Here is a 14,280-nt window from a genome sequence, read left to right on the forward strand (position 1 = left end):
TTAAATTCATTGATTGTTAAAAGTACCAAATTGAAAGAAGATCGTACTGTGTGTTTCAGTGATTAAACCAAATGTTTTCATTACATATTACAATAATCTTGTGTTTGAAACAATGATTATGTGGAGTGAAAATGCGTATAACTTAATGAAAGCATGGGATCAGGTTTTGAAAGAATGAATTGCTGTGTCACAAGTGTGATCAGTTTGGATTTTTGTACTAAGAGGTTTGAAAATGTACACCTTGTTTTTGCACAATATTGCAGGGTTTTATAATCACAGAGGTCCCGAATGTGGGCTAGTTAGGGGGGTTCGGTGAACTGATAGGTTGATTTATGAATCATTTTCTCAGAATCATTCATTTACTGAAAGCTACTAGAAAATCTAGTAACTAAGTTTATTAAATTCATTCACAATATGTACACATTCATTACTGATCTTATGCCTAATTCAGGGCTGTAGACAGGGCTTTAAAATCAAAGAGGTCCTAAATTTGAGGTTGTTAGGGAGTTCAATTTTTTATTTCTCTGATGTGGATTTCAAGATGTTTGAATGGCAAAAAAAAGTATAAGAAACAGCTTTAAAACCATGTTAGCGGGCAGTAGATTATTTGTCAATACCTTCTCTCTCCTCATTTCTCTTAGTCGAGATCTTGCCCTGTCTCTTCCCCTCCTAAAGCTGAGCTTTTTTATTATTATTTGCTGAAGGCTACAAATTGTAGGCTACTATATTAATTTTCAATATGTACACATTCATTATTAATCTTGTGCCTAACATGATGAAAACGGCTTTGTTAATTTTTCTTATCACCTCACGATGACAGTAAACTCATTATTAAGTTACATTACATGCGTCACTTTACATAGGCCTATTTTCAGTTCAAATTGGCGAAATTAGACAAACGTTTATTAGTTTGCCTGATTATTTGTGTCATTTGTTTAACATTTATGACCTAAAAAAAAAATCTTATCTCGCACTTGACCATAAACTGAAGCATAGAGTCGCTCTGCTAAAATTCGCGCTCAGTAGCTTCTGGGAACATAAAGCCCGCCTACTTTGATTTGATTGGTCATCTAAAATATTCTGACATTGACAATCAGTGACAGACCAATGAGGAGATGAACACAGACACAGACACACACACACACACACACACCCACCCTGAGGGCACCTACTCTAGCCTGTTAGTCCTCTAAAATTTTATATAACATTGAGGAAATGCAGAAAGGATTTAGAAACGGACAACAGTAGCTACATATAGAATTTTTTTTTTTTTTTACCATCGCTTCATGGTGCTGCGCTGTCCAGAAAGGTTCAAACGACAATCACCAACTTCTCTCCTCCACACCCCGTTAATGTGTACACTCACTAACCCCCCAGACCCCACCCTCAAATACTTCTTGCCAGTTATTGGCTGGAAGGAACACTGTTTGTTGTGTTTCGTAGGGCTGTTCGATTCCGGATTTTTTGGAATCGATTCCAATTCATAGACAATATAAACTGGACACAGCGACCCCATTGGATTCAACGGAGACAAGTGAAGTCAATTAGACGCTCTTACTTCCTGGGGGTCGAGCGTACTGCGCAGACTCAAACTGAGCTTGACGACGTAGATGTGACGTGAGCAACCCTTCTGTCTTCTAGTAGCTGTGCCAAGAGACATCTGAATCATTCCCTTCCGAAACTTGCAGAGACGGAGAGTGTGAGTAGGAGGTGTCCAATCCATGAGCTAGGAGCAGGAGAAACTTTTTCTATGTATTCTGATTAATTATTTTGTCATTTTGCCTCCAAGTCCCCCCGATTGTCCGCGAGCTCCTCCTCCTGTCCATACGGTAATTCTCTACTGTGCGACAGAGAGTCGCGTGGTTATGACGCAATCGTTAGCCTATTTTTACAAAAACGGCTTCTACGGGGCCATAAGGTAAGCTACAAGGTAATGGAGCCTTTTATACATTTTCGTGTTTCTTTAGAAATAAATAATGGACAAATTGAGTCTTTAAACGCCTCAGATGTAAAGTTATTCGCTGTCAAAGTGATGCCAAAATGAATGGGAGTCAATGGGATGCTAACAGCAGGTGGGGGTCCGCTAGCCAATGGCGGCGCCCGGGGAACTTCAAAATAATATAAAACCCTGCCCCCCGTTCTGATCCCTGTTTCTGGAATTGAAAGAATCGATTCCACACTGTTATTTTCGATTCTTTCTTTTTTTTAATACCAACACTGTGTCTAACACTTACAGTCTATGGTCTAACATTGTCTAGGGTGACCATATTTTAGTTTTCAGAAAACAGGACGGGGTCGTGGTTTGGGAGGCGTGGTTAAGGGGTGCGGGCGTGGTTAAGGGGTGAACGCATCAAAAAATACAAATGCATTCACAACCTTGCAACTATGTTATTGTACTTTAATACATAAAGTAATACATCCTTTCCATTCAATGTTTGGCCCGCAACAATAGAACAGCCTACTATTAAAAAAAAAGTTTAGCTTTTAACACCTTTTACATGACACTATTTCTTTTCATGGCCATAGCAGGTTAAAAATCTACTACTAAAATAAAAAATCTAATACACTATTTCAGTAAAAAAACAATTTCAATCCTCCTGTTCTCTTGTAGCCTATACTTTCTTTAGGTGCGTTCCATTTGACCATAAGTGGACTTCGAAGTGCACTTCACAGGGTATTCCGCCATCTTAAAGGAGAACTCCGGTCAATTTTAACATTGAGCTAATTTTTTTGTACATTTGGAGTGCTGTCAGTACAGAGAACAACGACAAAAATCGGTGTTGCCTACACCGTGTTATCCTCGTTTTAAAATTTGCACCCTGTTGACTTCAATGGGGCAAGTTTTAAACCTGCTTTTAGCCTCTTAACATCCTTTGATGTGTCATTACAAGTGCACAGGTCATGTGAGTGATTCCTTCTGAGTGAACGCGGGTGAATCTGACTGCAGTAGATGTGCAAGAAATATATAAAAAATGATGTTTATTCAGCCAGCGCACATACCTGTATTTACATCCTGTTTTCGGTCGAAGTCCACAGTAGTCGATTGTTGAGTTCACGCGCGTGATCATAGGTACTAAACCTATGCGCGTGAACTCGACAATCGATTACTTTTTAGATTTGTTGCAGACTTGAGCTAGTACTCGCCTGGTGTCCCAGTTTAACAGGCTGTTTCTCAATTCCAAGAACGCAGAGAACGGACTTGTGTTCTCGTGGAGACCGGTCTTGCCAAGCTTCCTTGGAAGAACGAACTCGGAACCGGCCGCAATGACTTCTGGGACACCAGGCGAGTACTAGCTCAAGTCTGCATTCGATGCATCCTCGGTATCAAGAACACATCCGGGTTCTTTCATGCGTCCTCTGTACTTGCGTTCTTGAGAATTGGGTCTGAACTTCGACGGTTAATGATGACGTAAAACGAGAACGCAAGGATGCAAGATCGCTGAAGAACGCATATTGAGAAACACGTACCCTCACTCTCAGTACACTTCCGGCTTCTGAACTGGTTGCAGTTCCACTCTGATTCCATATGAGGGCGCTCACAGGACGAGTGCAGAATGAATGGAGGTCTATGGTGCTATACCGATCAAAATCCACTTTTCTCAGGATATAATTTTTTGTCTAGTAATTTGAATGTTGTATTCGAAAGGAGATGCAAAGAAATTACACATTGCTGGGTGTTAGATTTTTTAGAGTCACTTATTTGCTTTAAAAAGTCTTTTAAAGTGTCAATGACGTCATACACATCGTACGACCAGAGATACTGCTTTACGCAATCCTTCAATCACTTTGGTGCTTTTGCGCTCTGCACTTTCTTTTCTCTCGAGGCATCGACAACACATCTGAAACAGGTAAATACACGTGCTAGACGAGTTTTTGTTTTGTTTGTTTCTGGTCCCGCTTCGGATGACACGATGCCATCAAGCGGTATCTCTGGTCGTAATCAGTCCTTCACTGACCAATCAGCGTTCATTAGCAGAATGCTAGCATGTTATGGGCAACAACAACTCAACCTGTAAGAAATCAAAAGGACTTAAGTACTCGTTCATTCAACTTTTGACCTATAACCCATGTTGAACTTGCAAAACCTACAATCAAATCTGAGATTTCTCAAAGGCAATCGGGTGAAAGAAACAAATTTAGCCGTCTAGCCCCATAGACTCCCATTCATTCTGCACTCATGGGCGATCGCCCCCAGTGGAACTCTGTTGGAACTACAACCAAAACTTGGTACAATAGGACTTAATAGGGAGTGGGCAGGCTCTCCGTAGACGGGCTCTGGTATTATTCACCACACCGTATGTATACATTATCCCTTACTTAACGGACACCCTGCAGCCAATCAGAATCGAGTATTCACCCAGACCATGGTATAAGAGAGGATAATGAATTTGACAATACTCAAATTTAAATATCAGAGATGGAAAGGTATAGGAATGAATGTGTAATACTGTGTTTATTGTGTGAATGTGAGAGCATGTTTCAGTGTGACTGTTGAGATTAATTTCCTCATTGTCCTGTTACAGTTTTTTTCAATCGCTAACAAGTGCTTACCCATACTTCAGATACTTTTTCTAAACTCTTAACACAGACTCACACCTACAAAACACAATTGGCCAAATGGTTAATTTTCTTCTCAAAAACACATTTTGTTAAATATATACTAACTCTTCATTTCAAAACAGAACACATGTTTCTCTGCACACACTAACTTTACCAAAACACTGGAAATCTGACTCAAAATGAAATTATTCTGTCAAAGAATAACACTTGTTTTCACTTCACAAGGTACATGCACTCAATCAAAGTACACCAGGTTTCAAAATCCTGGCTATTGTTGACATTACTAAAACTGCATAGACTTTTATGTTTCAGTTTTACAGGTATTTGCATGCAAAATATGCAATCCACCGTTTTACACTAAATTTCTTGATTGGGAACTGTATGTCCACATGTACAGTACTGTTCACATTCATAAGCATTCCAGTAAAAAGCAAATCAGTTTTTATTCCTTTGCTGTTTACTACAGGAGGTACAGTAGAAACACAGTTTGATAGAACAGAAAAGGTTTTGTGGGCAAAAAACCCCATTACTAATCTCTGCGATCTTCAGGGTTAGGCCACATGTTTTCATCAAGATCACATCTGATATCATCCAAGGCGATGCACCTGGGATAAAACAGCTTGGTATGTCGGATCCACCCTTGGAGCCAGCATCCATGGCTTCAAGGAGGGACATCTGGTCATGTGGCTGATGGTCATAAACCTTCCACCTTCACATTACATTTCGTCCAGGTCGACGCCTTTTTTCCAGATTGAATCCTGCCTCATCTATATGTATATGAATTCATGAGGGGCCTGGTTGGCCTCCAATTCCATAACTCTCAATACAAAGTCTATGTAAATCATGTCATTACTGTATACTATACTGTACTGTGTAGGTTACCTACTTGCAAAGTGCAAAGCTTATAGAACTGGACATTGAATTGAATATACAGTACACTATACCTGGACATATTGTCGTTGTAGCTCCTTGACTCTCACTGATATATTGTTTTTGAACTGATATCATTGCAGAAGCAGAGGTTTTTATAAACTTTCATATTGTAAAATATTACATAGTACAATTTGAAATAACTGATTTCTGTTTAAAAATATGTATGTCATGTAATAAATTGTGGAAAATGTCATTTATTCCTGTGATGAAAAGCTGAATTTTCAGCATCATTACTCCAGGAAGATGCATATGGACTCGAAAAGCTTGTTTCTTCATGACATTGTTCAAAAGCAACACATTTTGCTAGCAATCAAAATCACATTTAGCTAAAATCATGAAATTTACAAAAATGGTAAAAGTTTCATGTAAATGGTAAATACATGTAAATAAATGCAGTTCATACTGTATCTAAGGTTTGGAATATTGTTTTTGCTATTGTGGGATGTTGTGTGTTAACATTTGTAAATACTACAAAAACAATCCATCATTTTGTTGGGAGGTATAGCTTGTCTGTTAAGAAAATGTAAGCATTGTGGAAATGTGTTCACTGACTGCATATTGTGTGAAAACGACAAGAAATGTGTGAATGGTATGGCCACAAAAGACCGATGTTGTGCTAATTGTGTTTAGAGTTTTGAAAATGTGAACACTGATTGGACAAACGCTTGTTAGCGACTGAAAAAAACTGTAATAAAGAAAAGTACTTAATTTCATTTATAATTAACTTTCTTTTTTTTTCTGTTAAAGATGTAAAAACTCAAAAGAAAAATTGTATGTGGTTATTTTTTCACAGTATTATCAAATAAAAACTTTCATATTGACTCATATTTATACATTAACAGCATCATTAGCCGCTTTTACTAGGGCTAACCCGGGCAGGGCCAATAGCCTTTGACCTTGAGCCACAAGGCCAAAATCAAGCAGCACTACTCTAAAACCACTCTTAACGCCTCTTTGAAGCAAACGTCACACAAGCCCACCATTTAAAAAATTAAAACTAACTAGATCACAAAACAAACATGAGGGAAGCAGACGTTTGGTCCTTAAATAAAGACTTGAGAAAGACTTTAGCGTCAATATGGTCATGGTGTAGTAGAACATGATGAAAGTTTTACACAAACTTGTGGAGTTTCACGCCAGAAATATCATTTGCAAATCTTGTGCTAACTTAAGAAAATAAGCATCTTATAAGTCTCTCTCTTTATAAATACACACATGTATATTAACGCTTGAGCTGGCGCTTATGTCTCAAACTGACCAAAGTTTTAGCATTGCTGCAGTCCACTGTGTCCAGACTCCAGTTCATCTACTAGATAAGGTTCCTTCTCCTTCAGCAGTCTGTAGAATTCTGCTTTTACAGAAGCTCCTCCAGAGTCAAGAGCATCCAACAACCGTCTTGTTTTCTCCTGTCGTGTTTCTGCGGCATACTTCACTGTAACTTCACTGTAAATTTCATCTGGAATCATGTCTTTGGTCCTCAGACCATCAGCAATCGCCATCACTGATAAAACTCTTTTAATGAGTTCATCCCTGTGTTTTTTCACAAATACAGATTCTGATTGAAACAAAAAAACAAAAAAAGGTTTGTGTGCGACAGATAGATAGACCAATCAACATACATATATACATAATCAATATAGGCTACATATACATACACACACACACACACACACATACATATACATATTTATGTCATGACAACTGAGTGTTGGGCAAGGTAATGGTACTGTACACACACATATTATAAACACAAACGTTATGCAGTGGTGTGCACACTTTAATCGTGAAAGTGCCCTTTCGGTCGTATCGCAGTGCCCTCGGAACGTGATTTTTACCGAGGGGGACCCACCCATATGAAACGCGACTTCGCCCCAGCCTCCACAGAGGTCTGTGCACGCCACTGCTCTTATGTTATATGCGATTAATGGATTTGACAGCACTAATTGAAATACATCTTTGAGTTCATACCTGTTAGCCTTTTGTGAGCAGGAGGGTCTGCATCTTTACCTGATGTTATTAAGAAATAAAGAAATTTGAACACTGAAAAATCTGCATTAATACATATTAACAATAGCAGTTAAATAAGTATTATGAATGAATAAATACTTCACAAATCATATTGAGTTTAGTACAATGGTTTAGATAACATTATAACATGGGTTAAATCTACTGATCACCAGTGTCCCAACTTAATACTTTTATAAAGCATTGTTGATTACACTGAAACATATTGGATTAGGATTTACTTGGAAAAAGCTAGGAAACATTCGCTAGTAAATTTCCCAAATAATTACAAAGAATCAGCAAGTAACACTGAATTCACTATGAAACACTTCAAGTAAAAAAACTGAAATAGCATTTGCTTGTAAACCATATGCCAATAATCTGTTTTATTTAGAACATTAAAAAATCTTTTTTACAGTGTAGACTGAAAGATTCAATCTTTCATATTTTAATTTTGTAACGAATGTTACAATGCGTTAAAAAGAGTTACTTTACTAGCAACATCTATCACTCATGTCATTTGTTACCTGTGAGAAGGATTCGTCGAACCCACACTTCCTTTCCTTCAGTTTTATCAGAAAGACTCAGCTTGACCTCCTCAATGTTGACATTCACAAACGCTTCAAATGTGGGATGATAGTTTGGACCAAAATTACACTCAAACATCTCACTCTGAAAAAAGAACAGCAATATGAAGGCGAGAGACTAAATTACTAAAATCACAGAAAAAAAATACAGTGTTAATCTATTACACAAATTACTCATTATGAAAAATATGCTAAAAACAACTAGAAATCAAGAACATTTCTCAAGGAAAACATCTACTCTTCAGTGACATGTAGTGATTTAATTAGAAATCTGAGAATATATTGCTGACATGTTTATGCAACCTAACATGAAGTTACCTCTGGCTGCACTGTAGATGCCTCTGGTTGACAACACAGACCGTATTCTGTTCCCGGAGTAAGAGAACACTTTGAACTGGTTTTAATGTGGTTATTTTCTGCATGCTGGTTCTTGACCTTAAGGGAGTAAAAGGCTGTGAATTTTTAGGTACAAAAGCCAGAGGTGTATTGAGTAATGTGAGTAATTGTACACACAATGAGTAATGTGTGTGTGCCTCTCATTAGGGGAATATGATACGGATCAGAGTGTAATAGAAGGCACATTTCCACAGAAATACACTTTTTATTAGTATTATGTAATAATTTGCTTTCATTTAAAAAAAAAAGAAAAGAAGAAGATACCTCTGACAGTGGAACATTCAATGGGAGCAAATGGACATCCAGTATGTTTTCTCTATGTCTCCCAGTTATTGGTCGCAGAAAGACAAGCACTTGGGCAGCAACAGGGGAAGGAGAAAAGATTATCCTTTTAAAGAGCCCAAAGATGGAGAGATCTCTGATGTCAATCATCACATGAGTTTCAGTTACTTTGAGAGGCTGCATTATTGCTGTATTACCGCCAGTTAAATGTGCTACAGCCAAACCATCCTTGTTTTCCTCTGTACAACACATAGGAATGATAGATTAGTATATTTTATTGTTAATAGTATTATAGATTTTTTTCCAACAAAGCTGATTATTTAAACCCTCAAATTATGAGAATTATCATTATATGCATATATGTAGAAATAAACATACCAGAGAATATTTCACAGTGTGGAAGGTGCAGTCTCAAGATTGAACCATGAAAACAGTCAATGTTGTACAAGGGTCCGGCTGGCTGCATCTGACCCAAACCATCTAACACACGAGGATCCCATGAGACAGTTTTATACAGCACCTCTCCTTCACCCTCCATCACAAACACAAGGCTGGTCAGACTGCAACAAAACTGACCAGCATGTGGACACACAAACCTGGAGGACATAATATTGTTATTTTTAAACTTTATAAAGGAAAAACAGTATGCTTACATTCTAACCATGTCCAAAAATAAGATAAGTGTTTAATACCTGTATGTATTCTTGTGTTTGTCCTCGTCATCTCCTTGAAGTAGTTCAGGTGTGAACACTTCTGCATCTTCTGAGGACTGAAATAAAGAGTATATTTTATCCTCTAAAATGTCATGTTACAGTATGTAAAAGATTAAATGTAAACATTCTGAATAATGGGATTACAAAATAGTGTAATTAAATGAAATACCGTACCACTGTTTTTAGTAGAATGTTTTATAGCTTCAAAATCATCTCCAGATTCAAAATAATTCATTCACACATAAATATCACAAACAAAAAATAATAATTGTTATAACAAAGAAAGACTCTTCAGCTTCTACTCACTGATTGTGCTAAATATGATTCAGCTTTTAATGATGAGCAATACCCAGAATCTGAACTCTCTCCTCCTGTCAGACAAAACACAATTCAAACACTTTAACACCATTAAGAACAAGTGAAACCATCAAGCATTTGTCCAAAAACATTTTGCACACAATAAAAAACATTTACAGATACAGCCATTTATAAGTAGACTCATATGTTAGCCTACATAAAACATTAATAAGCAGAGAAAATCAGATCAGATTTTATGAAATTACTGTTAGGAACATTACTGTGTAACTCAAAACTATTACATTGAGATTATTTTCTGTTTTCTGACTCCTAAAATGAACATATCCCAAAGCACCAAGTAAGAGTGAAAGTGGGATTTGTTAAATAAAACAAATGAATTAAAACCTGCCACTTGGCCAATAACTTTATAAGTAACTATAATATTAATTGCTTAAAACAGAACTGTAATAACGGTAAGACTCAAATAAAATCAACTAAAGAAAGCATCTGTCATCATTTGTGGGTCTTCTAATCATGTATACAACAGTGAACGCTTTACTATCAGATGTTTTGACTGTTGTCAGTTCTCTAGATTATTTGGTTTATTCCCAGGAATATGAGTTATAATGAAGTACATAATGAAGGCACAGATCAAGCTCTATGGCAGGAGTCTTGATTTTATAAAACAAAAACATTTGCTTACTTATGCTCTCACTCTTTTCTTTGTTCATCTTCAGCTTCTCCACTGTCAATCTCTTCCCATCTGGCTTGATCAACACTGAATTTCCCCAGCTAAGGAGAATAACATTAAACACTCTTGATGACTGCAAAATTATCATTTTCTATATGTCTATAGAACATAATCTTCCTAATGAACTGAAACAAATGGCTAAAAAAGTCTAATATTTAACTCTTACACAGTCAGGGTCCAATCAATCTTCTTCAATGATTCCTTCAGGGACTTCTCTAACATGAATCCATCTCTGGAATTTATCCTGAAAAAGATTTTAAAAATGAACTTCATTAATTCTACAACTATAAACGCTTCTGGTTTATTGTGCTCAATGGCTGCTGGGGAAAACCTAAAGTTATTATGATAATTAGTATGAGAAATCGAATGGAAAACAAACTATTAAGATATATTTTTAATTTTCACAATAGTAATAAGAAAACAACATAAAACCTTTGTGAATGCTCAGATACTGCAGTTACCTGAGTTCAGTCAGGCTGGGACAGGCCTGGATGAGGGACAGGATTTCAGGGGCAAATGTGTGACTCAGACGTGAACCATCCAGACAGACTTTCTTCAAACCAGACAGTGATTTCAGGAACACCAACACACTAGGTTTCTCTCTCTCAAAAACGCTAAACAACAGATGAAGTAGTAAATGTGACATGCTGGTTCTCAGGCTCAAAGCTTAGATATACATGCTTTTATTTTTTATGAATAAAAATGAAAAATAAATTAATCTAATAAACACCTAATAAATCTACCAACTGATCATGATGTAAGATCCTTAACAGGATAGTTTACTCAAAAATGAAAATTCTCTCATCATTTACTCACCCTCATTTCACTGCAAACCCATAAGACTTCCGTTTACCTCTGAAACACAGATTTGTCGAACGAAAGTCTTATGGGCTTGGAACAACACAAGGGTGAGTAAATAATAATTTCTGGGTGCACTAATAATTTAAATATATTTTTGATAGTAAATGGCAGCCATTCTTAAGGGGGTTTATCTGAAAAGAAAGAAAGAAGCTTCCACTTACAAATGTCGTGTAAGTCTCCAACAACTCTCGAACTCTACAACAGAGTCGATGGTGGAAACCACTGAGCTTGGACAGGTTAGAGTCAATGACGTGATCACCGAACTGCTAAAAGACAACCTGAAGCATTCACAGATATAAACATCAGTATAGGTTTATAATAATCATCAGATGGTAGGATGAGACTGCAATTTTGCGTGTGAAAAGTGATAAGAGTTTCATACGTGATGTCTTCATCTCTGACTGACACAGTGATCTCTGGGAAAAATCCACTTTCATGGGTTTCAGGCTTCTGTATACTGGCAAAATGTAATGAGTGTATTTCATTATTAGATATGACATAAACTTGATTAAATATACTGAACAACTGAATATGGCAATGTGTACAATTTTATTCTAAAATGAATTATACATTACTTGAGTTTATGCAGAATCTTCCCTTTACCAGCAGCTGAGATCAAACCAACAACATCGTCTGAAATGTGATCCATCATCAACCTTTGAAAGTAAAAAAACACAGTATATCAGATTTGATCTTCATTACACAAACAGGTAATGCTCGGCTTGTGTGTGTTTTCAGTGTTTCAGACAAAAGTATGGAAACAGAGCTAAGAAATTTGGCTAGAGAATATTTTTTTACATTTTAGACTTTTTAGACTCAGCATTTCTCTCACTCCGGTCTGGTTTAGAAAAGTGATTCTCAGTGACTGTGGAGTAAGCAGTGTGTGGTAAAAATCAAAACAATATCACACAATAATGACTGCTGTAATACTGAATATCAGATTACACTCGAGGCTGAATCACAGCTGTGCTCATATTCAGCACTACAGCACTCTTGCTTGTGTGATATTGCATAAGTATTGAAACAGATACAATTTACATTTAGAGCTCCAAGAGAAGTGAATGTTTTGAAATTGCTGTAAATAAAATGTAAATGCCGTAAAATGTCATGTGTTGATGACGTGTCAGAAAAGACTCAAAGTTTCGCTCACCACAGCTCTTTACAGCGGTACAGTTCAGGCTGAAGCATCTTCAGATCATCAGATGTTACATGGAGTTTCAGGTTTCTGATGTGTTCACAGCACTGTAAACAGTACTTCAACACCCAACAGTCTGTCCTTTTCAGTGGAATATTTGACAGATCTATCACAATCAAACCTTCCAAAACTTTCCCAACGAAGCTCTTCTCATGGAGCTCATAGAGACAATGGAGAATGAACAGCATGTGTTCATTTTGATATCTCTGTGAGCACTGATTGATCCATTCTTTAATCTGTGATTCTGTGTTGATAGAGACGGCCATGTTGTGCTTTTCAAAGAATGAGTGGATCCATTCTGTCTTACAGAGACCACAGAGGAACAGAATCACAGGCTGCAGCCACTCTGAATGTCTAACTTCTGCATCTGTCATTGAAAAGTCTCTATCAGACCAACAGGACAGAGTCCATCCTCTCTCTACAGTGTGAAGCAGCTCTCTCACTTTCCTCTGGGAATCTTCTTCATCCAGAAGGACATAGTACAGAGCGGTGAAGAACTCCTGAAAGCTGAGATGCATAAATTTGACCATCGTCTCCTGGTGGATTCTTCTCTTAATGAGGAACTTGCACAGGAATGGACTGCCATCAGTGTCTGAAACTGTTTCATTCACTCTTTTCTCATTAAACAAGACCTGATGTTCCAGCATCCCTCTCTCTGCCAGCTGACCCAGACTCCTCAGCAGGGTCGGGACGGACTGACTCAAACCCTGGCAGTGATGCTCCAGTAGAGTGGACACAAAGTCAGCGTAGATGGAGGTGGTGGTTTCCAGTTCACTTGTTACATCTGTACCAACTCTAAACATCTCACTGATGATCCAGCAGATAACAGGTTTGGAACAGGCAGTGAGGAGGGTTTCATTTGCTCTCACACAGTCAAACTCTTTCCTGAAGAACTTCTGGAAGTACCTCTCCTCCTCTATCTCAGAGAAACCCATGATCTCAGTGAAACGCTGTTGTCCTTTCAGCATCTTGTTCACAGTGTTCTTAGTTCTGGTGGTGACCAGCAGTGTGGACTCAGAGATGAGGTACCTTCTCATTAGGCCACAAAGAATGACCTCAGGTGGGGCTTTCTGAAGCGGATCAATGTTTGCTGACATGTCATAAATGTCCTCTGTGAGTCTCAGCTCATCAAATCCATCAATGATGAAAAGCACCTTCTCTGATGACTGCTGTAACATCTGTGAGATCTGATCAGATGTTAAACTGCAGCTGTAGCTCAAGAGCTCAATTAAGTTCATCTCCTCAGAAATACACATCAGCTCTTCACACCTCAGATAGAAAACTAGACCAAAACGTCTAGAGTATAACTTTTCAGATGCCCAGTCCAACATGATCTTCTGTGCTATGAAGGATTTGCCACTGCCAGAGTCGCCTTGGAGAATGACACTCACTGGATAATGGAACTGGAAACTACCACCCATAACCCGCAAACAACTCAAAAGCTCGTCCACACTGATGATCTTAAAGATGTCATTTTCATTTTTCTGAATGATCACTGGTTCAGTATAGAGGGCAGGAAATGACTCTTTTTGACCAGATAGTAAGCTCCACTCATTCTCATACTTCTGTATGAGTGACAGCTTATACTGATGTACAATCTCCTGAGATCCTGAAGGAAAACCTGTTGATTAACAAATAAAATGTAAGAGCAAATGCAATAACACTCAAACCACTTACTATTGCACTCTAACTACTGTTTTT

The 14,280-nt window shown here is 37.6% G+C and overlaps 1 protein-coding gene across 1 annotated transcript in view; it reads right to left on the minus strand.

Annotated features, from left to right (window-relative positions):
• The window catches only part of LOC311291562 (uncharacterized protein), a 178,831-nt gene that overhangs the window by 102,108 nt on the left and 62,443 nt on the right, over positions 1-14,280 (minus strand). The window contains 7 exon segments of the mRNA XM_084410623.1: positions 10,476-10,564; positions 10,690-10,767; positions 10,985-11,137; positions 11,546-11,662; positions 11,767-11,841; positions 11,960-12,040; positions 12,535-14,200. Of these exon segments, the coding sequence (XP_084266749.1) occupies positions 10,476-10,564; positions 10,690-10,767; positions 10,985-11,137; positions 11,546-11,662; positions 11,767-11,841; positions 11,960-12,040; positions 12,535-14,200 (2,259 nt within the window).

Source organism: Rutilus rutilus (genome assembly GCF_951802725.1).
Source record: "Rutilus rutilus genome assembly, chromosome: 6".
In the NCBI taxonomy this organism is placed as follows: Eukaryota; Metazoa; Chordata; class Actinopteri; order Cypriniformes; family Leuciscidae; genus Rutilus; species Rutilus rutilus.